The 27,565-nt window shown below is 35.6% G+C and overlaps 1 protein-coding gene across 4 annotated transcripts in view; it reads left to right on the plus strand.

Annotated features, from left to right (window-relative positions):
* LOC127071889 (igLON family member 5-like) overlaps positions 1-27,565 on the plus strand; it is a 169,146-nt gene that overhangs the window by 106,261 nt on the left and 35,320 nt on the right. Inside the window, exon 1 of one of the 4 annotated variants that reach the window (XM_051011693.1) lies at positions 11,117-11,135. The exons of 2 other annotated variants lie outside the window; for them this stretch is intronic. Coding sequence is in view for 1 of the 2 variants with exons in the window: in XM_051011690.1 (XP_050867647.1) it covers positions 17,560-17,567 (8 nt within the window). In the remaining variant the exon portion in view is untranslated. Of the gene's footprint in view, positions 1-11,116; positions 11,136-17,544; positions 17,568-27,565 lie in introns of those variants that run through there. One more of the 4 variants, XM_051011690.1, reaches the window with a different exon arrangement.

Below are 27,565 nucleotides of genomic sequence, written 5' to 3' on the forward strand. Positions count from 1 at the left end.
ACTCATCTATGTACGTATGCAGTAGTACGAATACATAGATATATAGTAATATACCTACGCATTCTCACGTTTAAAATATTAAATCCGTTTTTGATCGCTTCTCACTCGTGGACTCATCGATATAATTGCGAGATGAAATGCGTTTTCCATTTATCCGGTTATATATCTACTTCGCGTTCTTTTTTTATTTCCTTCTTTCTTTTTCCTTTTTTATCTTTTTCAACGACGAAGACCCTAACATCGTAACGTTTACTTTTTTTCTCTCTTTTTTTTCTTTCTTTTCCTTATTCTCTTTCCGATTAGAAAACTTATCAGAATATTCAATTTAGCAAGAGGCTTAATTTCGTGCAAACGACCGACAATGTTACATTCGCATATAGTTCGATATTTAAATGAACCGAAATCGAATCACCGTTATTAGGTAAAATCATGACATGTTATTAGAATTTAGGGAGAGTCCACGTCGTTGGATGTTACCGAACGGACTATCCACCGGTAGTCGGTCATTCATTCTATTCTCGACGTATAATTTCGTCAATTGCCCTTTCATCGATCCATCTACGAGTTACTTAGAGAGTTTCGAGATATCGAGATGGGTATCGCGTAGTGAGTGTTATCGTATCTCGTGTTTATCTTATCAAGAAATTATTATTTTTCTTTTTTCTTTCCTTCTGTTTCTTTTCCTTTTCTTTCGTGTCCTCACCCAAGTTTCTTTTTTATTTTTATTTTTTTTTTATTCAACGAAAAAAGAATTAATTGTTAGATACGCGTTACTGCCCGTGAACTTACTTAATTTTTTGTTTATTTATGTTCTTTTCCCTCCTTCTCCACCGATCCCGTCATCGATCTTCTCCGAGGCACATTTATTTTCTTTCGTTTTCATTTTTTGTGACTTTTGTGAGGGTTCTTTTTTATTTTAGCAATGGGACGAGGACGTGGCCAGAACTAAGTATATCGTTATAATTAAATAGGATTATAGCAAACGTGTAAAACTTTATCTAGAGTTATTTTTACGTTCGACGTCGATGTTAAAAGACATTTACGAGCACTTTAAAAAAAGAGAATACGATTCGCAATTGGTTCGCCGCAACGAGCGCATGCTTAATTAACTTTTCGATGTACACATAGAGTGGAAGAGAAATCGAAAGATCGATAGATTCGTGCGTGAGAAGAATTGAATAATTAGAATAGTTCGAATGCTTTCTAATTGCATCTATCTAGTCAAGATTATTCTATCGATAAAAGTAAAGTAAATTGTTTGTAAAAATTTATTGTTATTGCCTTTCGAATTCGTATTCTTTTTTTTCGATTTTTTCGAATACAATGAAATTTCATCATCCAAACTTTTTTTTGTCTTTTTTTTTCGTTTAACTTCTGTTCTTTTTCTTTCAAGAAAATTACTCGACCAACTTTTTTTATTGGTTACGTAAAATATAACGAAGTCATAATAACGCCAGCAATATCTACGTTAAGCGAAATTGTCCTTTAATATTCTCGTCAAACTCAATCGTTCACAAAATGCAATTAATCGATAATAACTTACTACTATGTTTTGAATGATCCTCTTGTACGCTGTTAATTTTTTTCTGATCCTATTCCTTTTAAAATAAAAGAGTCAACTTTTCTATAGTTATTCTCTAGGATCCACGGATTTCATTCGAAATGAAAAATTTCATTTTATGCTGTGTGATATTACGAGAAAGAATACACAACGGATCTCTCTCATTCTCTCTTTCTCTCTCTTTCTCTCACTCTAACCACGTCGACTTTCCTTCTTTGTAATAATGATACCATTGTATTACTAGATGCTTGAATCGTGACGTGAAAGCTATTTTCAGAAGAAATGTTTCTTCCTCGACGTATGACTAAAACAAAGCTATACGAGAAAGAGAGAGAGAGAGAGGGTACGTATATTATACGTCATAATTCTCTTTGAAAATTTTCAACGTTAAAAGCAATAAAATTTTTATATCGAGTCTATATAAAAATATATACAAATAGATGTATAGTAAAGTAATAACGAATTTCGAACGATTCGGTTGAAAAATAATTATCGATAGATAGAATGCATTGAAGTTTCGTATATTAAATTTATATATTGCGATTCGTAAGGTAGTAGTTTTTGAAAAAGATCAATGTATCTAAAAATATATCGCAATAAATATTCTGATTTCCTTTAATTAAGATCGATAGAGTTATCAATTTGGAACTTACACAGCATATACACACACCCATGCGTGCTCGCATAGACAGAGTTTGCACTTTGTTTCGATTTTATTACTAAACGTATCAATTGATTTATATCTAACGTATCGGTAGGTACGCGCGAGAGATTAGCTGCATCGCGTTTGCTTATCAAATATCCAATTTCGATTCGGATATTATCGCTGATTCATCGACATCCTATTGCTCTACCTAACGCTTGCTGTCGAAACGTGTTAGTTCCATTATCCATGTACTCGCTGAATATTGTTTGCTTATTTATCCGCTTGAGATTAGCTCTGGCGGTTAGGGTATTATTAGTTGCAAACTTTATTCCTTGTAATTGTTTCATGCGATTTTGACGTTACTTTATCAATAATTTTACACAAATTAATCCCTTCTTATTTCGCGTCTTTGCACGTCCATATAATTTTCCGACGATACATCCATGCATAATTAAGAAAAAACAAAAAGAAAAACGAAGAAGAAAGATCAACACAATTTAAGAATAATAAACAATGCGATCAAACAAGATTTTCTCTTAATCTCAATTACTTTCGTTGCAACAGAGTTTTCAAAACAAATAAACAAATCTATTATGAATATAAATTTTCATTTAGATATATATATATATATGTACATATAAACACGTTCGATCGATCGATTCCACGTGATATGCTAATGAACGCGATTTGTCACGATATCTTATAACCCCAATTTCGCAAGAGTATACGAGGGGAAACGATTACACGGTGCAAATGTGCATTTCGTTCTAGGTCTAGTCCGTTGTTCGATAATTACGTCGTTGAGAAGTCGGAAGTTTCGCAGTCGAGAAACCGTGGAGAATGTTTCTTCTTGGTTGCTCGTTGATAATTAGACGAAAGTTTACGTCCGGCTAACGAAGTACCTACGTTTCGCGAGGCAAGAGGGCATTTCTTAACCTTTATGGGAGATGGAGTAGAGGGGGAAAGAGATTGTTAGAACGAACGAGACATAAAATAAAGAAAGGTCGAAAGGAAAAGGAAAATTAGGAGGTGAAGGAGGATAAGAGGAAGAGGATGAACACCGACTTGCGAAAGTTGCACGTCCCAAGCGTTTAATTCGATGGGACGAGAATTAGTAATGTACCTTTGATAAAGTCACTTCTCTTCATCTATCTATCTCTTTCTTTCTCTCTCTCTCTCTCTTTCTCTTTCTGTCTCTCTCACCCCCATCCCCCAAGGTCTTGCAAAGCGCGGGATCGCCGGTTCGGAGCTTTGGCCGCGAGGCAAAGAAGCTTAATTATTCAAAGACGAGGACAATTCCGTTATGCGAAGACCCACTCTTCCGGTCTCGACCCAGGTATTTCATTTTACGAGAGGTTGCCGCGAAGAAAACGGGGGATGAAAGAGGGGAAAGGAGGTGAACACACTCTCTCTCTCTCTCTTTATCTCTCTTTCTATAATCCTTATCAGGTGTATTACCCGTAATCTTGCCTGTTAAATGGGGGCTTTAGTCAGGATTTTCCGCATTAACACGAACCCTGTCCTGAATATTCCCGTTGAATTGCCTCGGTACCATGTACCTTTCTATACTTGGGACTCGTTTCGATCGCCAAGGACGATTTGAAAAAAATTGGAATTATTATTTAACTTTGATTCAAGTACTATATGAAATGACGATACGGGTCGCACGATAATGTCCAATCGTATTAAGTAGTATTGTATCGTTCAATACTAGACTTATATCGATCGTTTAATTACTCCTCTGCTACCACCCTGTTATCTTTACACTCAATCAAACTCTTTTCGATCGTTACCACTCGATTTATATTTCTCGTTCGACTTCAAAATTTTTCTAAATCACAAGATCGATCAATGAAACATCGACACTCTATCATATCGTTTAATTTACTTCTTATTACATTCGGATCAAATCAAACTCGTTTTGATCGCTACTAATTCGATTAATCTTCTTCAAAGTTTTTCAGATCGAATTATAAGATAATCGAATGATCATATTAAAATTGACAGGACAATTATATAGCTGATTAGTATTGTGTACTGTCGTTATAGTTACACCTGAGAATTCGTTGTCGCGCGGTTTTCAATTGTGCAAAATTTATCGCCTCGATCTATCTCGTTCAACCCCCTACAACTACCCAACCCCTCAACCCCCTTGGCCCCTTTACCGCGATTCTCGCGTAAACGCTCAACCAGTGAAACGCATATGGCGCGTGTACGTTCGAAGGCACACGCTTTGCGATATTTTCGAGGCAGCTGTTTCTCGTAATTCATTGTAATTAACGATACCGATCGGTATATCGTTTCTCTTTTTCCTGCCTCGATCGAAACCGCGCGTTACAAGCGTAACAACGTTTTGCTCTTCGTGATACGGGTTAAATTCCTATTGGTCAGATCATTTTCAACATCATAAAGTCTATTTTTCGCCCGTTGGTAATATTTTATTTATTTTTTATTTCTTTTTTTTTGGCTTGCGTTTTTCTTTCTTTTTTTTTTTTTAATCCACTTTAACTCCGCGTTAGTAATTTTATTCGGTGAAAATAAAAAAGAAAAAAGAAGAGAACGCAAAGAAATGTTTTAATATTTTAATTAATCGTTCTTTGATTAAAGAACAGAGTTCGATTATACGCGACCTATTTTACTCATCGGAGTAATAACGTTTTGCTCTTGTCGTGATACGCTTTAGATTTCTATAATATTAGTGAGTTTATAACATCTGCTTCGACTATTAATATTCTGAAAATTTATGTTAGCTATGTTAATAACTTTCTATTACATTCAAAATCTATTATGTTGTACATTAATTAAAATTACATTATTTATTACATTAATTCTGATATATCGAGAATCAAAAATTTTAATTTGTTTAACGATCAACTCAATTGTTCGTGAAACATTGCTCGTGAGATATTAAAATCACGTATAAAAAAAAATGAGATATATCATGAAAAAAAGAAAAAGAAAAAGAAAAAAGAAAAGTAAAATATGTCGAGTAAGAAATCGCGAATTCGTTTAACGATACTCGCCTTGTTCTTCGCTTCTTTAAAGCCTTATATTCCTCGTATATTATTTTGCTTTCAAGCTCTCTTGTTCCTTCCCATCCGCCTCCTCATTCTCCTCATCCTCCATCATTTCTCTTTCTGCATAGAGAAATCTTTATAGTTACGTTTTCGTTATCTCGTATGCATGGAAAAGACGGCTGACATTATACGCGTGCAAATTTACACCCGAATGAAGTATAAGTCAAGGTATGCCGGATGATGAAGAAGAGGGAGAAAGAATTTATTACTATCCCGGATATCCGAGAAGCGTAGAACGAAAGAGACGAAAAGAGAAAAGAAAAGATGGAAAGGGAAGGGAAGGGGAGAGGGAGAAAGAGAGGAAAGAAAAAGAGGACGAAACGGAGGAGGTTTCGTCGCGAGGTAGGTGAAAATAAAGCGCGTTAATTCGTTCGGTCACCGTGTGAACAGACAATGAAAGATAGTAGAGTTAGCTTGCCGCTGTTAGGTCGCCGGATCCACATCTGTATATTCTTTTATTTTTAAATTTGGAAACAGGAATTTCTACCTAAAGCTCTTTTCCATTCATAAAATTCTTGTCATTGTAACGTAACACTGGTGAAAGTGTAAAAGAGTAGCAACGCGAGCGCAACTCCCTTCTCGCTTTTCCTACGGTGATTTATCACGTTAGAATATAATGTTTGCGCTTCGTGTAGCGAATTTCGAGTTCAATTGTGAATCCTCAAATACCGTGTACGAGCGTCGATAATTTTTCTTTTTTTTTTTTTTCTTTCTATTTATTTTTTATGTTTGTTTTTTCGTTCCTTTCTTTCTGTTTTTTTTTTTGCTTTTTTTTGTGCTTTTTTTTTATTTTCGATTTTTTTCCGCGATTCCACGAATTCCTCCAAATTCCCCAAATTCCCGATCTTTTTTATAAGAACAAAGAACGCCATCGTGTAACGCGTAACGTCCAATTGTGACTTTTCAAATACCGTGTCACCAACGTCGATAATTTTTTTTGTTTCTTTTTCTGTTTGTTCATTTGATCGTTTGTCCGTTTTATTTTTCGATGATTCGTCGAATTCCTCAAATTCCCGATCTTTTTTTATAAGGGCCAAGAACGTCGTGGTGTACCGAGTAATGTCCATTTCTACATTTTTAAATAAGGTAAACGAGCGTACATAATTTTGTTTCGCTTGTTTTGTCCCTTCACGTATTCCCGAGTTTCACAAATTCTCGATTACCTCATAAAAACGAAATACGTTTAATTGTGAATTCTTTTTTTTTTTTGTAAATAACTAACGTCGCACGATCATCGATCATTTTTTCTTTTTCATTCTTTTTTGTTTATCATTCGACGATTTCCACGAATTCCACGAATACTCGATCTTTTTCATAAAGATAAAGAACGTTTGTTCTTCTTCCTCTTTCTTCCATAGCTATTCATCTCAGACTCCATAGAATGCAGCGATATTTCAATTATATCATGGTACTCGTACGTTTGGAATTCCAATGACGGGGACGCTTCGAGAGAAAAAGAATTTCGAAGTGAAAGAAAGAGGAACGTAGGATCGATTCAACTAGATCCCTTTTACGCGGTCGAATCGACAAAGTTTAATTCCTTCATCGCTTCGAATTCTCGATTGGTAGTGACGTTATTCGCGTGTATGGTCATGCTGCAACGGAATGCAATTTGATAGATTCCGAATGTAAAAACCTAAACACGAATACGATATTACTATCGAAATATTTGCCTTTCCCCTTTTTATTGTTTTTTTGCTTCCTTTCGTTCTTTACTCTCTCTTTTCTTTTTTTTCAATTCTTTTTTCCGTCGTCGGTTTTCAGTTCAAAGAAAGAAATTCGTTTTGCAATAATTCCGAACGCGTAAAATTGAAAAATTTCGCGTGATCGAGATCGAAAGGTATGACGTAAATAAATCCGTAATAAAAACTTTATTTCCGTTTTTTTCTTCTTCCTTCTTCCTTTTTCCTTTTTTTCTTCTCTCTCTCTCTCTCTCTCTCGTTTTTTTTATGCGTTCCATCGGGGCTGTCGCGTTCTCGTCGTGCAAACAACGACGGACAATTTCGTACGAAATGCATTTGGTTTGAAAAGCACGACTAGTAGTAGTAGCAGCAGCAGCAGCAGTAGTAGCAGCGTCGACGGTGGTGTCGACGAAGGCGGTGGTGGTTGCAGCAACAGCGTTAGCAGTGGTAGTTGCATGCCCTTTAAAATCTCGACACAACGACGGCCGAGCTTCGATGCGCTATCAAATTCGAAAAGCGCATTTACGTTCAACTCTCGCGGTAAAAATCCATGGCAAAGCTCTTCCGGCCAGTTCGTTCCTTTTTATCCCTCTTATCCTATTTCTGGCGATGCCTCTCGATTTCTAGAAAAATATTTGACGATCTACTGGAAAAATACAGACGAGAGAGAAACAGAAAGAGAGAGAGAGAGAGAGAGAGAGAGAGAGAGAGGACTCACTTGAATTCCTCGATTTCTCTTTTTACCTCTCATTCGTTCATAGGGATATCGGAATACTCGATTATCGCGTTCTCGATTTACTTCTATCTAGAAAAGGAAAAGAAAAAAGTACAGGAGAAGGACGGGAGAAATAAAAAATAAAAAATAAAAAATAAAAAATAAAAAATTGTAGAGAAGAGAAAAGGAAAGAGAGGAGAGGAATAAAAAGATCACGAGGGACAAAGACGTGGAATATAGGACTATATCGCGTGTGAAAAACGTACTAACAAATAGATCCAAGCGGGAACGAGCGGAGAAAAGTATGTGAAACGACGAAGATATAGGTGGGTTACGTGGGATGAAAATACGAGAACCGAGTTTAGAGTAAAAGATACGAGATGTTTGGCCTGGAGACGTGAATAAGTGATGTTGAGAAAAGTCAGAAGAAGCTCTTATATATATATATATATATATATATATATATATATATATATATATATATGTACGAAAAGTGGAAGGGAGAGAGTGTAAATACATGTATAGTATACAAAGATACTTATGTATAACACATCCGAGTAAGGCTGACCTGGCAATAAACGCTGATTGTTACGGACACGAGGAAAAGTAGAAGAGAAAAGGGAGAGAGTTGCCCTTTGCATAACGCACACTACCAACAGAACTATGCATGTAGCTACCGGTTGGTCGCTTGGGAAAACGTATTACACCAATTTCACATGCAAAAGTTATTACCCGAAATTGTCTGAAAATTGCGCCTCGACTCGGTTTCGCGGTGTTCTACTACTACTACTACTACTACTACTACTGTTACTACTCGAGAAGATCTCTTTCTCTCTCTCTCTCTCTCTTTTATCTTTTTCTTTCTCTTTCTTTCTGTCTTTCTTTCTTTCTTACACTTCCTTCTCGCTATTTACGTTTTTTCTCGATCCTCCTTCCGTTCGTTATACATATAGCATTTTCCCTTGGCATATCTTCTTACGAAAAAATATCTTTGGTCAAAAAAAAAAAAGAAAAAAGAAGAAGAGGAAGAAGAAGAAGTAAAAAGTACTTATATTCGTTACTTTATTTTGAATAATAAATAATTCATGATATCTAATACCATGTCACAAATATGCTTCATTTTTTTTTCACTTCCTCCTCCTCCTCCTCCTCCTCCTCCCTCTCATTCTCCTCTTCCTCCTCATTCTCCTTCTCTTTTTCTCCGACAAAAGAATTCGCTTATTCTCGTCGCGTTACGAGTCCTCGGGGCTCTTAAATATATACAACGTCCGGTAATACTACGTCCGACCGAAGAAGAACTATGCGTCATCCTGGCCGAGCTACTGGAAAATCTGATATAATCACTCTGCAAGCAAAGACGGTTCTCGAGGGTATTATAACCTTTTTTCATGCGGGAATAACTCGTGCGTCCTTCCTACGTGAGATAACGAGTCTCATCCGTGCTAATTAGAAAGAATCGTATGGAACTTGTGCTCGCCAGAACGGATCGTACATGCGAGGAAAGAAGAGATGGAAGTTTGTTAACGTTCAGCTTAATAGAGAACGAAGAAACTAAATAGTTTTTCTTTCTTTCTCTCTATCCGTCTGTCTATTTATTTGTTTGTCTCTTTCCGTCTTTCTTTCTTTCTTTACCTCTTAGATTTTTCAACACCGATGAACACGGTGACAGCTCATTAACACGAAAGAAAAATAAACTTTGATTTCGTTGTTTCTTTTTAAAAGTAATTTACACTTAAGCTTCGAATCCCGAAAGATCTTTCCCAACGTAGATGACATTGATTCAATTATGACGTTAATTCATTCAATCGGGATACTATGTCGTGACCCAAAAAAGTAATCTTTGTTGTCCCTTCAAAATTAGCATTTAAAATCATATTATCTAATGCGGAATGACTTTTGAATTAACAAGATTACGAAGATCCGTATTCTTCTTTTCTTTTTTTAAGTTTTATTTCATTTTTCATATTTTCTTTCTAGCAAGTTTTTCACGTTGTTTCCTCTTCTTTTCTGTTAGATATAAATTTACAACTTATTCTACTACCATGGTATCACATTATTTTCTTTTTTTTTTTTTGTAGACACGGCAATATTTTTAAATGAAATTAAATGAAAATGTGATAATATTATTTGTGCGTCTCAATTAAATTCAGAGAATCAAGTAGAACCTGATAACGAAATAATTGTTATAGCTACTATATCGCGATATTTGAACATCTTAATTGACTATATCGTGATAATTTAATTTTGTATATTGATAAGCGATCTTTCTCTCTGGTTTAAAAATCGAAAACGTACAAGTTCGTATAATTAATTTTGGAATACGTACCGAAAAAAGAGAGAGAGAAGGAGAGAGAGAGAGAGAGAGAGAGAGAATACAGAGCCAAGTCTGCGTGTGAACCATGCCGTGAGCACAAGGCGTGAACACATAGTGAAGGGTGAAAACGGGTCAAGTCGTCGAACCAACGAGAATTCGAGCAATTTATGTAGGTCAACCTACCTCTACGGAGGGCTTAACGTCACGACACTACTTTTTTTTTCTACTACAGGTCGATTCGTCAATGTATTTTCTACCAAATTATATAGGTCGATTCGTATATTTATCAATGTATCAAAGATGAGTGAAAAAAAAACGAAAATTAGATAAGGGTCGTCTTTAAAATTTTTTCTTTATTTTCTTGCTCTTTTCCCTCTGTTGTTTTTTTTTCTCCTCGCGTGTTATAGATTTTAATCAAACAAATATCCACAACCAAAGTGTTTTCGCTCGCGAAAGGAAGAGAGAAAGAAAGAAAAAGAAATTTGTTCATCGATAAAACATCTTAACGATTTCATTAAATTTTAATACTACTTGGAACTACGCGAAACGTTAAAACGCGGAGTTAGATAAACGAAAGCCTAGAGTATAATAGTAGGTATATCTATGTATAGAGTCGATCGAGTCGAATGCCCTGGATGACCTTTGTCCACTTGCATGTAGATGTATGACATCTATCGTAAACGTCGAGAGAGCGAGAGAGAAAGAGAGAGAAATGTCTGTTCGAACTTTAATGTCTCAATTGTGTTGCGGTGCTTTTACCTTTACACCCTTGCCTTTCCACCACAATGATACCTTATTGCGAAAGAAATACAAAAGAAAAAAGTTCTAATGGTAGGTGAATGGTATTAGCGACAGATATTGTTCGGCTAATGCAAAAATAAAATTTTGTTCTTGCCCTCTGGCCCCTTTCCCATAAATAATGATATCTCGTAGGATCGTTCGCGCGTTTTTCTCGAAAATAAAATAACGTGATGTTATATACTCGCATATGTTGCGTGCTATTGGATTGCAAGAGAAAAAGAAAGAAAGAAAGAAAGAAAGAAAGAAAGAAAGAAAGGAAGGAAGGAAGGAAGAAAAAAGAGAAACAGATGACGCGGCGAAGAGAAGAAAGGGGAGAGAAAGGAGATAAAACCACCAAGGGTTAGTATTCTCGCTGATATAAAAAAAAGGGTTGAATATTCGATTGGCTTAACGTTCTAGTCGTTTACGTCCTAGGGATCGACGGCGTTACACACGCTCCGTTCTGAGATATGCCAGATGGCGTGACGAATATCGCGTTCGACTGGTAATTACGAGAGCTCGAGGGTATAACGTGGGTAATCAAACGGTCAGACGTATCGTTTCCCAGTGGAAAAGCACTGGTTCCGTGCCACCTCGTGCCTCGAGAATCGCTAGTTTCTATATCGAACGAAAAAGAAATCCAGCCTATCGGTTAAATATATCTTTCCGACGTTAGGTACCTATATCTTCTCTCTAAACGTTAGATCCCACGGAATCAGAACAACGTCTTCTTTGTTCGAATCTCATAGAAACGAAATGCACAGCTGTATTAATCCAACTAGGTATTATATCAGGTCACTTTCGTTTTCATTTCGAGAGACATGTAACTGGAACAATGATTACATTTCATTCGCAGTTTTTATCAAATTGACAATGAATTCTAATTGCATACAGAATCGTTTCTATCCTCGCACGTTGAAATATATCCTTCATATATGAAATTATTTATCTTCTCAGAAAGGATTGAATATCAATTGCAATTGATTTTCCATAAATCGATTTATGGGAAATCTATTCGTCTGATATATTCCGATATTAATTTTCCTAGATAAAAGATAAGAAATGTAAAATTTATATCGTAGCACGACGTTCTCGCGTTATACTTTACTCTTATCGGTATAAACCCGTTATAATTTTAATCTACAATGTGTTGTTACGAAATAAATCATAAAATTGTTTTAGATATAAGTCGTACCTCTTTACGAGTTTGCAAACTATTACAAATTTTAATCTTGGAAGTGTAACGAAAGATATAAAATCGTTTTAAATCAAATTTGCAAGATCGAGGACCGACGATAGTGTTCGTGGCAATTCTATCAACGTTTCTTCTTTAATCGATACCAATCGTTAATTATTATCGAAACCCGTGCTTATGAATTATTCTTATGCATTATTTCAAAATAAATTTACATTTTGATTCTTTTATTATCATTTCGATCGTAACAACTCCGATTACATTCGTTCGACATTTGAAAGGACTTGTCTCCTGAACAAGATCAACGTCGCGTGTTCGAAGAACGTAGAGGCGTCGATTTACGTAACGCCGAGTACACACTGAGCGACGTCAAAGAAGAGAAAGAGAGAAAAATAGAGAGAGAGAGAGAGAGAGAGAGAGATCGATAGAAAAGTTGAGCTCGTAAGAATATTTCGTTCCACGTCACGGTGTCATTGTACGGCAACCAACGAGGAGAAGCCGTGGCGGGATAGCGTCAGTTGGCTACATAGAGACCGCCATTTTAACTCTCATGGCACGTTCCTTCCCAGCTTTCACAGGAGAAATTTGTAGTCGAGAGGAGTAATGGTTTTCAGCATCCACGCTTGACCGCTCGCGGCCAATTTTTCTCGCGGATTTGCCGACGAAACGAAAAGTGGAATGCCTCTGGCAAACGAATGTATTTTTTTCCTCATACTTCTTTCTTTCTTTCTTTCTTTCTTTCTTTCTTTCTTTCTTTCTTTTTTCTCTTTTTTTTTCTCTTTTTTCTTTTTTATATGTATTTATGTATCGTTTTTCTCCTTTCTTTTTTTTTTTCGCTTCATACGTTAATAACTATCAGGACTTGTATCGTGGCTACATAACGAACGCTAAAGTCCATTTTATATATTCGCTCGACAGAAGTAACTTTGATCTGTTTCAAAAAGGGATTGTTGCGTGACATGAAAACTTCTCGAACTCGTTAACGCCAGTTTGCATCTTAACGGTCCTCCATTATGACCGTAATAACTTTGACGAAATGGCACTTTTGCTCCTTTTTTTCTCGTTTCTTTTTCTTTCTTTTTTCTTTTTCTTTTTCTTTTTTTTTCTTTTTTTTTTTAATAACGTGACAAGAATCAAACTATGCTATTCTATTCTATGAACTTGTGAAACAAAGCTTGGCTTTGTGAGCGTGGAGTGTCTCAAAAAGAAAAGAGAGAGAAAAAAAGAGGAAAGAGAAGAAATTAAAACAAAACAGAACGAAACAAAACAAAAAAAACAATAAAAAAGGGAGAACAAAGAGAAGAAAAAAAGGGGAAAAAGCGTGAAGCGATGTGTTTCACGAGCACGTTGAAAGAGATACGGCATAGAGACAGGTTCCCCAGGCAAATCGGCAGTATAACGAGCATGAGCGGCCGATACGATTATCGGAGGCCGAGCGTTATAAAGCGCTAATTTCCTCGCGTTACGAGCTGCCGAGCGACGACAGGGAAAATAGTTGGCCGAGCTAGCACGTACCTACCTTTCGAACACGATGCGAGGGGGATGATTAATGGAAATTTGCGCCGAACGGCTTGTTCGATGTGAAAGTGCCGAAAATTCGTGCTCGCCGTATAGCAAACGGGATTTCGGTTTGTTACTGGCCGATGGACAAATTCAATCCTTTTGTCTACGTTAGGCAACGAAATAGGAAGATACGATATGGTTAAAGTATACGTATATGATCGAATAGAATTCTTGATGATGGCTCGTATTGGAGATAATGTTATAAAAAACGAATCTTTGTAATAACGATCGTGCATAGGTTATACAATTTTTTTTTTTTTTCTAATTATCTCTAATTATTTCGAACGATACGGAACTTTACGATATGTTCCTGAGTTATCGAAAACAACGAAGATATTTCAAGCGGTCAAATTAAACGCCTTATATCGCACGCGAGTCACAATTTTTTATAAGGTATTATAGGAGAAGGTAACAATGTTATTCTTAACAATATCGAAATGTAATACGCACAAGTATATAGACAAGGAATACTATAGCGTAAATAAAACAAATAGTCTCTCTTTCCCTCTATCTTTTTTTGTCAAACTTCAATTCAAAATAATAATGATAATAAAAAAACTGAGAAAGAAGGAAGAAAAAAGACATTCAACACAAAAGTATTAAAAGTTTACTAGTTTAATCTTAACTGTCGTAGGAACCCCGATACGAATCCATTTTATACCGGCTTCCATTTATTGTATTTTCATAAGAACGTTTGACTATCCTTTTGGCCTGAGGACGAATGAAAGGTCCAAAAGAGAAAAAGAGAAGAAGAGAAAAAGAGAAAAAGAGAGAGAGAGGAAAAAGGAATCGTGTGTGTTTAAAGGATAATCCGAGGACGCATCTGTCGTCCTCATAAAGTATTCCTTGCTGGAGAGACTTCCTTCTCCCCTTCAGTCAACCCCCTATACATAACCTCGTACATCCCCGAGAGGCATTAGCGCGAAGAGTTCGCTTGTATCGAGCCGCGGTTATTTCTGCGCATCGACTGGGCAAAAGCTAAAGGGATTACGGGCACCGATCGACCGATACGCTATCTGGCGACTTTTTCATGTCAGACTGAAAAGACGACAGATGTGCGGTTCGACTAATTTCCTATATTTTCTTCCCGAAGTCCAACTCATCCCTCGTCTCTACCCCTCTCTACTCCCTATCCCCATCCTATCGAAAAGCTACATAACTTCTTTTTACGTTTCATTCTTCTTATGAATCACACGTATCAGCAGGCAATAGGGTGGTATGCGTTTAATGGGCAGTATCAACGAACCACGACGAATTCTTAGAGGAGGAGTAGGGTGAGGGTGGTTGTGGAGGTGGCGAGGGTTGTAGTGTCAGACGTACTTTTCGAATCGTCCCTCGAGTCCTTCAGTGACAAGGGTGAGCACCGTAGGGTATTATTAGGACCGTGTCCTGGAGATTATTCGAGTTAGTACAAGTGTGCGGCTTCTCTCTCACCCCTTATCTTTCGTCTCTCGTCTATACCATCTCATTCTTTCTATCCTATTTACTGCGTTCCATATAACGCGAAATATAAAACGAGAATCCCGTCCCGTAAAGCTCGCCACGAATCTTTCGTGATACACCGCATTGCATAATTCATTAGGAACAGCTTGTTCGCTGTACGATTTCATCGGGACGAACGACGATCGAATTTTATTCTTTATATTTTTAGTTTTTCCCTTCGGTCGGATTGATCGCTGTTATTATTGGGGATCGACAAATTCGAACAACTTATCGCGTAGAGGTGTATTTTTTATTTCATCATTTTAGGAAAAAAGAAGAATGAAGAGAGAGGGAGAGAAATGTTGTCATAATAAAGGAACACGAAACAGATCGACTAGTGAATTTTTAGAAAGGTCAACAAGTATACGAGCTATTTGCCTTTTCCCAAACGATATTTGCACGTCGAAAGAGTCAGGATACACGCGAGTGAATAAATAAATTTCCCGTCGATCAAAGCTAGCTAAACGTTGGCGCTTTCGATCACTATGTGAAATTGAGATCAAAGAAGCATGCGTACTTGGATGAATGATTCAAGAGAAATAGAGACAAAGACCTAGATAGAGAGATAAAGAGAGAAATGTCAAGTTCATCATTTAATCATGTTGTACGTATATGTATATATAGAAATAATTTTTTCTCTCTCTGTTTTATTTATTTTTTTTTTTTTTACGTTTTTTATCACGTAGAAACGTGTGAAACGGGTAGATACAAATCAACGGTGGTTAGGTAGGTACTATCTTTTTTTTTCTTTCATTCTTTTCTCTATTTTTATTTCGTTAAAAAGAATAGGCGAGGTTGCAAGTCGTTTTATGTCACACTATTCCAAGTATTTTTCTTTCCGTACATGTAAACTGTGTAATCGGGAGAGAGGTACGATAAGAATGCAACGAGTTTTTACGAGAAAATCTCGGCGAGATGCATTCTCATTCGTGTACCAAATGCGTCACACAAAAGAAAAAAGAAAGGGGAGAACGCGCGAGAAAGGGAGAGAGAGAGAGAAAAAGTAGAAACGGAGGAGGAGTTTGCGAGAGAATTATTTGCCGAACGTGGCTTGCTAGAAAGGAGAGAATTTTGTTTTCCTACGACAGTGACACGAAGGTGTGCCATACTTGTTTTTCTTCCGAGATTTAGGCGGGCCCATTCCAAGCTATTTCCCAATGTTTTTCGATCGACGAAGAAAATAGACAAATACATCGTACGGTCGAGTGTTTCTTTCCAAATGTGTTCAGCTTTTTTATTCGCCTATCCTCGTGGTATTTCGAAAAAGTATATTTTTCTCCCTCTCGACATCGTACCATTACGAAAATATATAATATCGAGATTACATATATAAAGACACATGGAATATTATCAAACACCTTTTCTAAACAACGCGAAAACTCTTACAAGTGTTACTTTGTAAGATGTAACATCGATAATATTTTTAATAATTTTTTTTAAGGGATAATCATTTATCGTTAAGTATATAAATTCAATTAATCGACGATAAGAGAAACTCTAAAAGTATTTTTTGCGATATCATAATTAATATATACGTATGATACGATGTCCGATCAAAAAAAGAAAAAGAGATGGAACAAACGATTTGCGTTGTCTCTTTTCTCTGGAAAGACACGATAAGGGATAGAGACCGAGTGAAAGAGAAATAGAGATAGGTAGATAGATAGACAGATAGAGAAAGAGAGAGAAAGAGACAGAGAGAGAAAGAGAAAGTGAAGAAGGATAGAGCGATGGAAAGAAGATAGTCCAGAGTTTCACGATGATCACGACTAACTGCAATTTATCGATGTTATCGTTCGATCGTCCAGCGAGTCATAAATTCTCTAGTCGGGATGGGCCAACGTCGTATTGCCTAGAGATGCCAGATTAAGTGTATCGATTCGTTTGATTTACCGATAGAAGCACGCTATCACTGCATTCGAATCTCCTCGTGGAATCGTTCCCGTTCATGGATTAGCTCGCGTATTAGGGATCGATAAGGAAGAAAAAAAAAGAAAAAAGAAAAGAAAAAAGAGAGAGAGAGAAACGACGAGAAAGGACTAATTGGTATTAACGGCGAGATGGCGAAAGCAATGACGGATCGCGCGGTCACGTAACTTCTGATTGGTTTTTTTTACCGGAGATATTAATTAAACTGATTTTCGACGTACCGCGATTTTTCCTTAATCGAATAATCGGAAATTATCTCTTCAAGAGGAAATTTGTCTCTCTTTCTCTCTCCCTCTCTCTCTTTTCTTTTTTTGTAATTGAAAATTTCTAAAATTAGTATTCACGTTGACTAGCATCCATTACGTCACGTTTATCATGGTTAATGACATTGAGAATTTCCGGAAACACACAGGGAAAGATTTCAATCGCATCGGTTCTCTCCCGAGAGCGAACGATTACATTGCACGGGAAGAGGAAGAGCGGGAGGAAACGATGTAGGAAGCGAGAGAAATGCGGCGAATTCAAACGATGACGCGATAAATATTCATGGACGTCATTACCTCGAGCGTCCAGCGTGAGTCGACGATCGAACGTTCACGATAATGGACTCTACCGATGGATAGGTAGGTAGGTAGGTAGGTAGGTAGGTAGGTAGATAGGTACATTACTATCTACATGGAAGCATATATATATATATATATATATATATACATGCAAACACATATACAAACGAATACTTATCGATGGGCTATAATTTACGATTTTCATTGCAACGTAATTCTTTTTAAAGGCAAACGCAATTAAACGGAAGAATGAGAAGCGCTGGTACACGGCGATATCGAATTCCGAAGGCATTTAAAAGGCTTCGTTGTTCTTGCCAATAGAAGGGAGGGCTAGGGGAGGATGATAAGAAAGACACGCTGTAGAATGATAAAATGAGAAAATTGTGGTATTACATCGAGACGAAAGAAAAAAATGAAGAAAGAAAAAGAAAGAAAAGAAAGAAATTATCCATTTAACACGAAATAGATCCTAGTATATCTGTAATAACATTTTTTCTTTTCTAAATGAAAGATACGCTCGTTCTTATTACTGATAGTTTTAGTTTTTTTTGTTCTTTTCTTCTTTTTTATTTCTCTCTCTATGTATATATGTAATAAAAACGTCTTTCTGAGAGAAAGGTTAGAAGAAAATGTCATCAATATTTATCTATTATCGCGATATTCTTTCGTTAATACAAGCTTCACTTTGCTTGTTATCGGTGGATAAGCATCGTTGATAAATTGATATCGGTCCGATGTATTCAGTTTTAAAAGGATTGAACGTTCGATGACAGAATCGACGTGAATCGATAAATAATGATTCGATGCAACGAACGAGAAGTAGGTACTACCTACCGAGAATAGTCATCGAGTTACGACTCTAATTGGAGTGGTTCGTGTTCGAAATTCAAGACAGAAGAGTCAATGTAGTCAGGCACTCGTACGATATCACGGTTGTTCGTGTCTCTAACCGTATTTCCATTAGCGATATATAAGTCGAAATCCAGCGATTATTACGAATGGTAATTTATTTGGATCAGACGAATAAGCGAGAAAGCCAGAAAAAGAGAAAGAGAGATAGAGAGATAGAGAGAGGAGTTTTCGCTTGAATACGAAAGAGAACTGTCGAACCTATTTTTCACGATTCAATTTCGTACATGAAGTCGATATTAGCTACGCTTTTCATTCGCTTTAAAAAACATGCTACCACACGCGGAAAAAAGAAATGAGGAAGATATTATACGCTTTCGTGTATTTTCATTATTTCTATTATACATGTGTGTGTATGTGTGTACATATATGTATGTATCCGTATGGAACATAGTATACGAAGAAACTGTTCCTTTTTTAATATATATATTTTTTTGCATGCCTTTATTTTTCTTTTTATTTCTATTTTTTATTGCGTAGACAACACGTACCATTTTCCTCGTTTAGTTCTTCACTCGTTCGTAGTAACAACGGCCTCGCAATTTGCGGTCCATCCGAAATTTCGAGAAAAAGTGTTCCAATAAAAAAACAAAAATTGTTCGAAACGATTCTGAATTCGAACGTATTTTATTCGTTCTGTTCAAGAAAAACAGAAAAAAAAGAAAGCAAAAAAGAATTTATAAAACGAGTGTATAAAAAAAGTTGTTCTTGAAAATCCTTCCGATTTCGATTGAAATCTGTCTTGTTTTAATAATAATAAAAAATAAATAAAATCAAGAAGGAGAGAAAGAGAGAGAGAGAGAGAGAGAGAGAGAGAGAGAGAAAGAGAAAAAAAAGGGATAAAGAGGGGAGGAGAGAAATAATTACGATATTATTTGGTCGATTCTCTTTAATTAAATAAAAGATAATGAAAACGAGTCGATACTCGAGTATCGAAGGAAAGAGAGACAACGTTATAGAAATAGAATTACGAGTACCTTGTTAACTGGACTTAATCCGCGCTTGTTCGCTCATTTGATCATACGAGGAGATTCTCTTTCTCTCTTTTTCTCTTCTTTTTTCTCTTCCTCCTGCGCAAGCCACGTGAATTGACTTTTTGTATATCGTCCAAGAGATTTTCATCGAAGAAAATATTATTCGCCGTTGTAACTAGCAGTACTCTCATATTTCATGTAATTTATTTAATCCGAGAGTATTACGCTTTCCTGCGGACTTTTGACCTAAATTTTCTTCTTGGCCTTGTTTCCAACATATTCAATCTACGAAAACACGTGCAACTATTTTCGTTGGATCCTCTTAAAGACTTTAATCTTTGGCTTAAACGCTGATTATACACGTATAAAATGTTTATAGTAAAAGTGTATATGTAAAAGCAAATAAGAGAACTTTCTTACTTAAGTTCAGAGGATACTTATAAGACCGTATCGTTGAGAACTTTGATTATATCGAATACGAACTGTTTCCTACTTGGATATCTTACCGACAAGAAGCCAAGAACGTGCGATTCGATCGGATAGAACGTCAGTCTGATCGAACGAAGAAAATCGCCGATCATTCCCCGAGAACGTATACCTATAAGCTCTGTCCTTAATTGGATAGTTCCTGAAATCCTATCTGGTATAATGTATTTCGATTTATAGGCGTGTCTGTATATATTATATATATTTATATATATATATATATATAAAATATATATCTATACTTATATATTATATATATTATATTGCAATATATATTATATAAGTTTAGATCGTTCTCGTTGTCTTAATACGAGAGACGACGAGCAAAAAAAGGACAGAAAAAAAGGGGAAAAAGAAGAGAGAGAGCGAGGGAGAGCGACAGCAGGTTGGTGGGCTATGGGATAATCCAAGATTGGTCCGAGTTTCACCTGGAAGATCGAGATTCTGCGATACTGAACGCGTCGCTTAGGATTCTCTACCCTCTATCCCGCGGCTTATGCTCTGACAAACGGAGAATTTCCAAGATAACGGAAAGGAGAGCTCCAAGGATTCGTATCTTGTGGACGATCGATCGCTTTCAATTCGACAGTGTCTCTCTCTTTCTCTTTCTCTTTCTCTCTGTCTCTCTCTTTCTCTCTCTTTCTCTTTCTCATTCTCTCTCATCGTCCTCCTGAAGGAATTCCTTATCACTCTAAAAGCTCTTTTTATAAGAAAGCCAGTCGTGATTTCGTCGTTGCTTCTTCGTCTTAAATCCGTTTGATTAAAGAGAAAGGACAAAAAAATTGATGCCCCAAGTTTTCGACCACCCAACAAGAAAAGGAGATAATATATCGTAACCCGTCGTAATTACAAAGTCAAACCCGCATGAATCTATGTGTGAACTTGAATAATATATATATGTGTATCTATAGGTGTACATAATCGATACACGCGGTTGTTAACTTTGCCGCGTTTCTACGGGTATTCGATGTATGTATACCTATGTATATACGGGATATGAGTTTTGAAAGAGACAGAAAAAAAGAAAATGGGAAGGAAAAAAAAATTAAAAGACAAGGACAGAAGAAAATAATGAAAAATCATATAAACGAATTTTCCTTCTTTTTTCTCTTTTCTGCGGTTTTTTTTTTCGTTTTTCTTTTTTTTTGTTGGTTAAACGAGCAACGGCCGTATTAAAAGCTATTATTGCGAGAAGTAGAGTAGAACGAGTGTGAAACGAGTAATAAAACGATCGACAGTAGATGTGTATTATATCGAACGATGAATTTCCATTGGTGTTATGAGGGTATAAGTTTCGTTAACGTTACGCGTTCACTGTTTACGAGGGTAATTCGGTTGGATCCTTCCTTCGATCCCAAGAGTAAAATTTCTACGTCTCTGCTCTTGATCCAAGGGAAGTAACCAACGGCAGGCACTGGTGCTCGCTTGAAATATCGTCGATGCGACACACTGTTTCGCCACTTCCGGTTCCCTAGCGACTAACATGCCTGCACAACACTGCCTTGTCCTAAGCTCCAAATAATCCTCTCACTTCCAGAGCTGTGTAATTTAGCTTTCGCTAATAAGCGTACGCTCTTTCAACGATGGTTAAAAAGAAAATTTAAATAAAATTATTATAAACTAAGTCAGCTATATGGATCGTAAATCTATTAATTTTTTTTCTTCTTCCTTTCTTCTAATTTATAACAAACAAGAAATAAATGATAAGAGCGGAAACGAAATTTTAGCTCACGTTAAAAACAGGCTTTTAACGTAAAATGTAAACCATTCGTTAAAGTAAAAAAACTGCGTGCCTACCTCGTTCATAATCGTGAATACGTTTACAAGGAATATTACTATTATCATCGCGCGATATTATCATTACGTTTCTCGATGCATTTCGTGCGGAAAGTAAAACGCGGCCGATACGATCCGTGAATATTCATAATGTTGAGGAAAGGCCGTCAACGAGGAATGCTTTTTTCTTCTCTTTTTTTTTTCTTTCAATTTTTTATTTCTTTTTTCTTTTTTTCTTTTTTTTTTAGCGTATCTACGTTTCTACGCGCAAACAGACGTGCTCGATAACGTAATGTCAAAATCATTAAAAGCTGTATTTTGGATATTTGGCGTTCGAAAGGTTGTAATATCCGCGATGTACTCGACGTACAAATAAATCGACTGTGAAACGAATATAATCACGATCAATTTCAATATATAATATTTAACTTTTAATATTTGAAATATCGTCACGATTTGAGTATTATCGATGGGGAAGAAAAAGGATGAAAAAAAGAAGAAAAAGTGTTGAAAAATCTAAACGAAAAAAAAGAAACAGAGGGGAAAAAAGAAAATTACGAAAAGATAAAAATGAAAAAAAAATTGATTGGACCGAGACACGCTTCCTTACGTCTTCGTTCAAAATCGTTTTTCTATTTTCGATTAGTGATACCATTTAAATTTCACACAGATGGAAGTGACAATGACATTTGTAGAGGATAAACGAGAGATAGTGTCGCCAGTGATTACTATCGTGACTTAATCAAGCGATATAAAATGATCAGTGATTAACTCGTTGTGAAGAGATATAGGGGATGACCGAGAAAAAGATAGATAGATAGATAGACAGATGGATAGAAAGATAGATAGGAATAAAGAGAAAGAGAAAAGGAGAAAAAGAGAGAAAGAGAGAGAGAGAGAGACAGAGAGACAGACAGAGAGATAGAAACTTGAATAGAGGAAATCGCCAAACGTTAACGAGTACCTTTCATTCCGTGTTCGTGGAAATTCGCTTGATTTATTGATCCGCACGGTCAAACCTTGTTACTCAAAGAAGTAGAATTTGATTATTCTTTAATCACGTTTCTCCGTCGTGTGATATCACGTCACTTTAGTTTTCTTCGATCTAACTTCAAAAAATATTTTTAAAGAAACCAGCTCGCTCTCTCTCTCTTTCTATCCATCAATCGTTTATCCAATCTATTTAATGGAATAATTTCATTCTATAATATTAATAAGTAAAACGAACGTAATTGTATAAATATATATATAAAATTATATTTAATTTATATATATATATATTAATATATATAGTTAATAATTATTAATTAATAAAAGTACATTGAATCATTAAATATGGTGACATGGTTCAAAGTGTTTACCATTTTACCAAACTTGACTGCTGATCTCATTTGTCTATTGGTGGCTTTCTTTCGTTTAAACAGTAAACGATGGTGTATGTGTGTATGCTGGACCGTCATTAATTATCGTACGTCGTTTAAACGTCTAGCCTATGCGATATCAATCGTTTGTTTCGATCGAGTTACGTGCCAAGTGAAAAATGCTAAGGGTTAACAAAGACCTTCTCTTTTAAAACGATGACGCTTATCGAGTTCTTCGATCTTGAATGAAAAGGAATTGGGATAAATTTGAAGTTTTTCGTAAAATAGGAAACGTTTTTTTCTTGATCGAAAAAAAAAGAAAAGAAAGAAAAAAAAGAAAAAGAAAAAGAAAAAAGAAAGAAGAAAGAAGAGAGAACTTTTACCGCATATTTCTTTGATATACCATCTCCTCGTCGGCTTTTAACGAAGGTTCTTTCTACGTTTTCTTATCTAACTCCCTTTTCTCCCTCTCTCCTACTTCTTCTTTGCCGATATTTTCTTTTTTCTTTCTGTTTTTTTATTTTTTGTTTTCCTTTTCTTTCCCTCTTTTCATCGACAAAGAGAAAGAAAAATAAAAGAAGAAAGAAAATCGATCATTAATTTATACTCCCAATAAACTGCAGTCGATGGAAAAGGAAGATAGAATATAAGAGAAATTCATTGATCATTTTACTAATGATAATAAGAACGTAACTATGATATTCGAATATTTGTGTGTTAGAAAATACGAATATCCAAGCCGAGGAAATAGATTCCTTTGAGAAATGGCAACGTTCCGGCAGGTGATTCGTTTTCTTGTAGGTACGGGAGAATGCGATGAAATGGAAGAAAGAAAGAGAGAGAGAGAGAGGAGGAGGAAGGGAGAAGGAGAGGGAGAGAAAGAAAGAAAAAACAAGAGACCTCGAAAAATCTGCTTGCCTCATGAGATCTTAATAAAAGAAGGCGCGATTTGATTCAGATGATGAGACAGAAAAAGAGAGAGGGAGAAAGATTGCGTGACTATAATTCGATCCTTCTCTACTGTGAGAGAAACGATAAGAAAATATATTTTACTTGGGAAAGGTACGCATTCAATCATGCCTCGCTCAGAAAAACTATATTTTCTATGTCTAGAAACTTGAGGAAAAAATAAATTAAAAAAAAATATCAAGAAGATCGATCTATCTCTAAGGATATATCGAAGCGAAGCGAATACATGTATTAATCCAAAACAAAAGGAAGAAGAAAAAAAAATAAAAGAAAGAATAAAAAAAGGACGAGATATTGTATCAGCTTAAGAAATAAATCGCCGACAGGATGAAAATCCTTTCCCAAGCACGTTTCGTAGGATTTGGAAAATGTTTTTATACTCCTTTAGCCCTTCTCGTAATCCAATTTTTTTTTCGTCGTGTCTACAAGAAAATTACGTATAGTGTCGAAGTTATAGCGTGTATTAAAAAAAAAAAAAAAAAGAGAGAATAAAAAAAACATGAATAAAATCTCCCATACGAAGTGACAGTAATTACGTTGACAATATAAACGAAATGAAATTACTGAAATAAAAAAGAAATAAGTATAAGAAAGTTACACTAAAAAATTAATTCGTTCTCTTGTAAAATACGAATTCGAACGTTTCAACTATATAATATTTCATCTTGTCTAGAATTATATACATATATATCTCTAAGCATAGATTACGATCTATTATCATTAAATTCTATTATTACCCCGTGAATCGCATTATACCTGGATGCATATAAAAATAACTAAGTGATTAAATAAATAAAATATATATAGATGTATGTATATAATTGACTGGAATGCGAATGCGAATGCTAATGGAAATTCTCGTTCAATAAAAATCTGGGTGGGTGGGTGTGGAGTGGGAGAGGGGGAAAAATGAATAAGATGATACTCGATAACGATAACGATAACGATCTCTTCTCGATTCCGTGCACAATGAACGTCAAAATGTCGTCAATTTCGTATCTCTGTATTCGTAAAGCATCCGGTGATGTACTATGTAGGTATACATTCAGAATGTAAGTGGATGAGAAGGGAAATACGATGATTAATAACCAGGACGAAGGTTCCTATTGTGTGGCCTTGCGATCGCCGGCATCAGGAGGCTCCCATTTTCGCCTATCAGAGAAGCAATAAAATACGATCCCTCGCTTCTCTCGCACGCTTGACTCGTCCCGCCCTGTTGTCCCGATGCGTCTCAACGCGTTTCAGTGCAAACCACCGATTCCTCTGGCCATGATCGTTCGAACCTGTGATTCTCGGCTTGATAAACTCAATACCCTTCTATAATTTACTCAGGTGCTAGTTCATGCGAACAAAGTGCTCGTTTAAGAGAGCATTATTAGTATTCCATAAAGTAACTCAATATGCAAAATATTAGACGAGTTATTTAATACATTTTATTATTACGTGCTTTTAAATGTCCAATGTAAATATTTTTGCTTCGTTTATAAATTATTATGTAATATCAAGTATTATTAATAATATATATATATATATATAACAGTATTAATATATCAAATATTCTATATCGAGATTCCTAATATTAGAAATATAAATCTCTATTTGTAATAGGATTTATCTCTATGAATCGATTCGAAAAAGAAGAAAGAAAGAAAGAAAGAAAGAAAGAATGAAAACATTTCTATATGTCAAGTAGATAAGCTAGATTTAGAATGATCGTATATATTGACAGGCGAGACTCGTAGCGTTGTTACAGCATCTGCTAAAGTCACGGTTGCCTAGTAATAACAAGCAGTTGAACGGTCGGCGTACGTGTATTTGATATAAATGCGTTGCACAGTTCGCTCGTTGCATTTAAAGTAAAGCGACGAATGTCTCGAGGGATTCCGAAATCGTCGCAACTACCGCGACTGGTTGTTTGCATTCTCTCGTTCTGATCCACCGCTGTGAATAACATAGCTCTAAGTAAATAAATACAAATATGTATAACATGCACGCGTTAGTATACAATAGAAATTACAATTCGTTGAGCGATTGAATAGAAACTTTGTTTTGGAAAAATGAAGATTTATTTCAAAAAAAGAAAAGGAAAAGAAAGCAAGAGAAAATATTAATTGCGAAAATATGAAATGTAATTGTCTTGACTTAAAACGAAAAGATTCCCTTTTCTATCTCTCTCTTTTTTTTTTCTTAAGCAAAAAGGTATACGTTTGTCACCATTATCGTTTCATGATTTAACACTGTCAACGTAAACGACAAACGAGCGTTTCGCGTATTTACACGTGGGAGAAAGTAACTCGTTGGGGGGATACGTTATATCGTTAAAATACCTAGGTAACGTGAGCTTTGAATAAATCCCAGACGATTCACAAATTCGTCGACGATTTTCTTCTCTAAATGCATACATCGTTATATACTGTTATATGCATATATATATATATATGCATATAATATATATATATATATATATGCATATAATATATATATATATATATATGCATATAATATATATATATATATATATATATATATATATATATACACGAGTACACTTGTAACACCGTTTCGTCGTTTATACCCTTTTGTCGAGCAACTGGAAGTAGGTTAATCGACGATAATTTTCTACTCGTTGTCAGCCATCAGCTGCGCTTTTTAATTTCATACAATCGTAAAGAAACCGAAAGACTTACGTTTTTCTTTTACCATTTTCTTTTTACTATTTTTCTTTTCCTTTTCTTTTTATTTCTTCCTTTCTTACTTTTATTATTTCTTTTACTTCTTCCTTATTTTTTTTTCCTTTCTTTTTCTTTCCCTTTGTCTCTAAAGAATCATTGACTTGATACGAATCGTAAGATCCTTAAGTGCGTTTCCGCAATCGCTTAGATCCCCATCGCAAAACTCACGCGATCTCACGGAGCAGTTCTGGCAATGCGTCTTGCTATCCGTGCGATTGTATCCGCGTCACGAAGTTACACACTACTCTCGTAGATACCGATTGCATTCGGAAACGATCAGCGTACGACCTAGTTCCCAAGCAGCATCGATCTTAATTTCAAGACGTATCCCTTTCTACGTATACATAATATAATATATAATTTCGTTTGCTATATTTGTAAAAATGTTTTACATGTATTCTCGAGAAATAAATCCTTCTTTTTCATTTTTACAAATTCACTATTAAATTTAACAATTCGTATATTATATATATATATATATATATATATATATATAATTTCGTGAGATTCAATTTGAAAATATATGTTTCTTTTTTATCGGATAAATTTTTGCAAATTCATTGAAATCTAATTAATTCGTACAACTCGTTTCTTTTTATTTTTACATTTAGTTACTATGAATTATCTACTATATCGGTCTAGATTTTACGACAGATTTTGTCTAGAGTGAAACGTTGTCGTTTAGGGAGCAAGTTGTACGGAATGGCTATTACAGGATGTCGTATCGTGTAATAATCGCTTGAGAGATGTATTGCTATAGGGTGAAGTACGAAGCTGCGCGTTAACCCGGCTTCCAACGTTGTCTCTCCCTCTCTTTCTCTTCTCCATACCCACACACGCAAACGTAAATT

The sequence above is a fragment of the Vespula vulgaris genome, chromosome 23, assembly GCF_905475345.1.
Source record: "Vespula vulgaris chromosome 23, iyVesVulg1.1, whole genome shotgun sequence".
Lineage (NCBI taxonomy): Eukaryota > Metazoa > Arthropoda > Insecta > Hymenoptera > Vespidae > Vespula > Vespula vulgaris.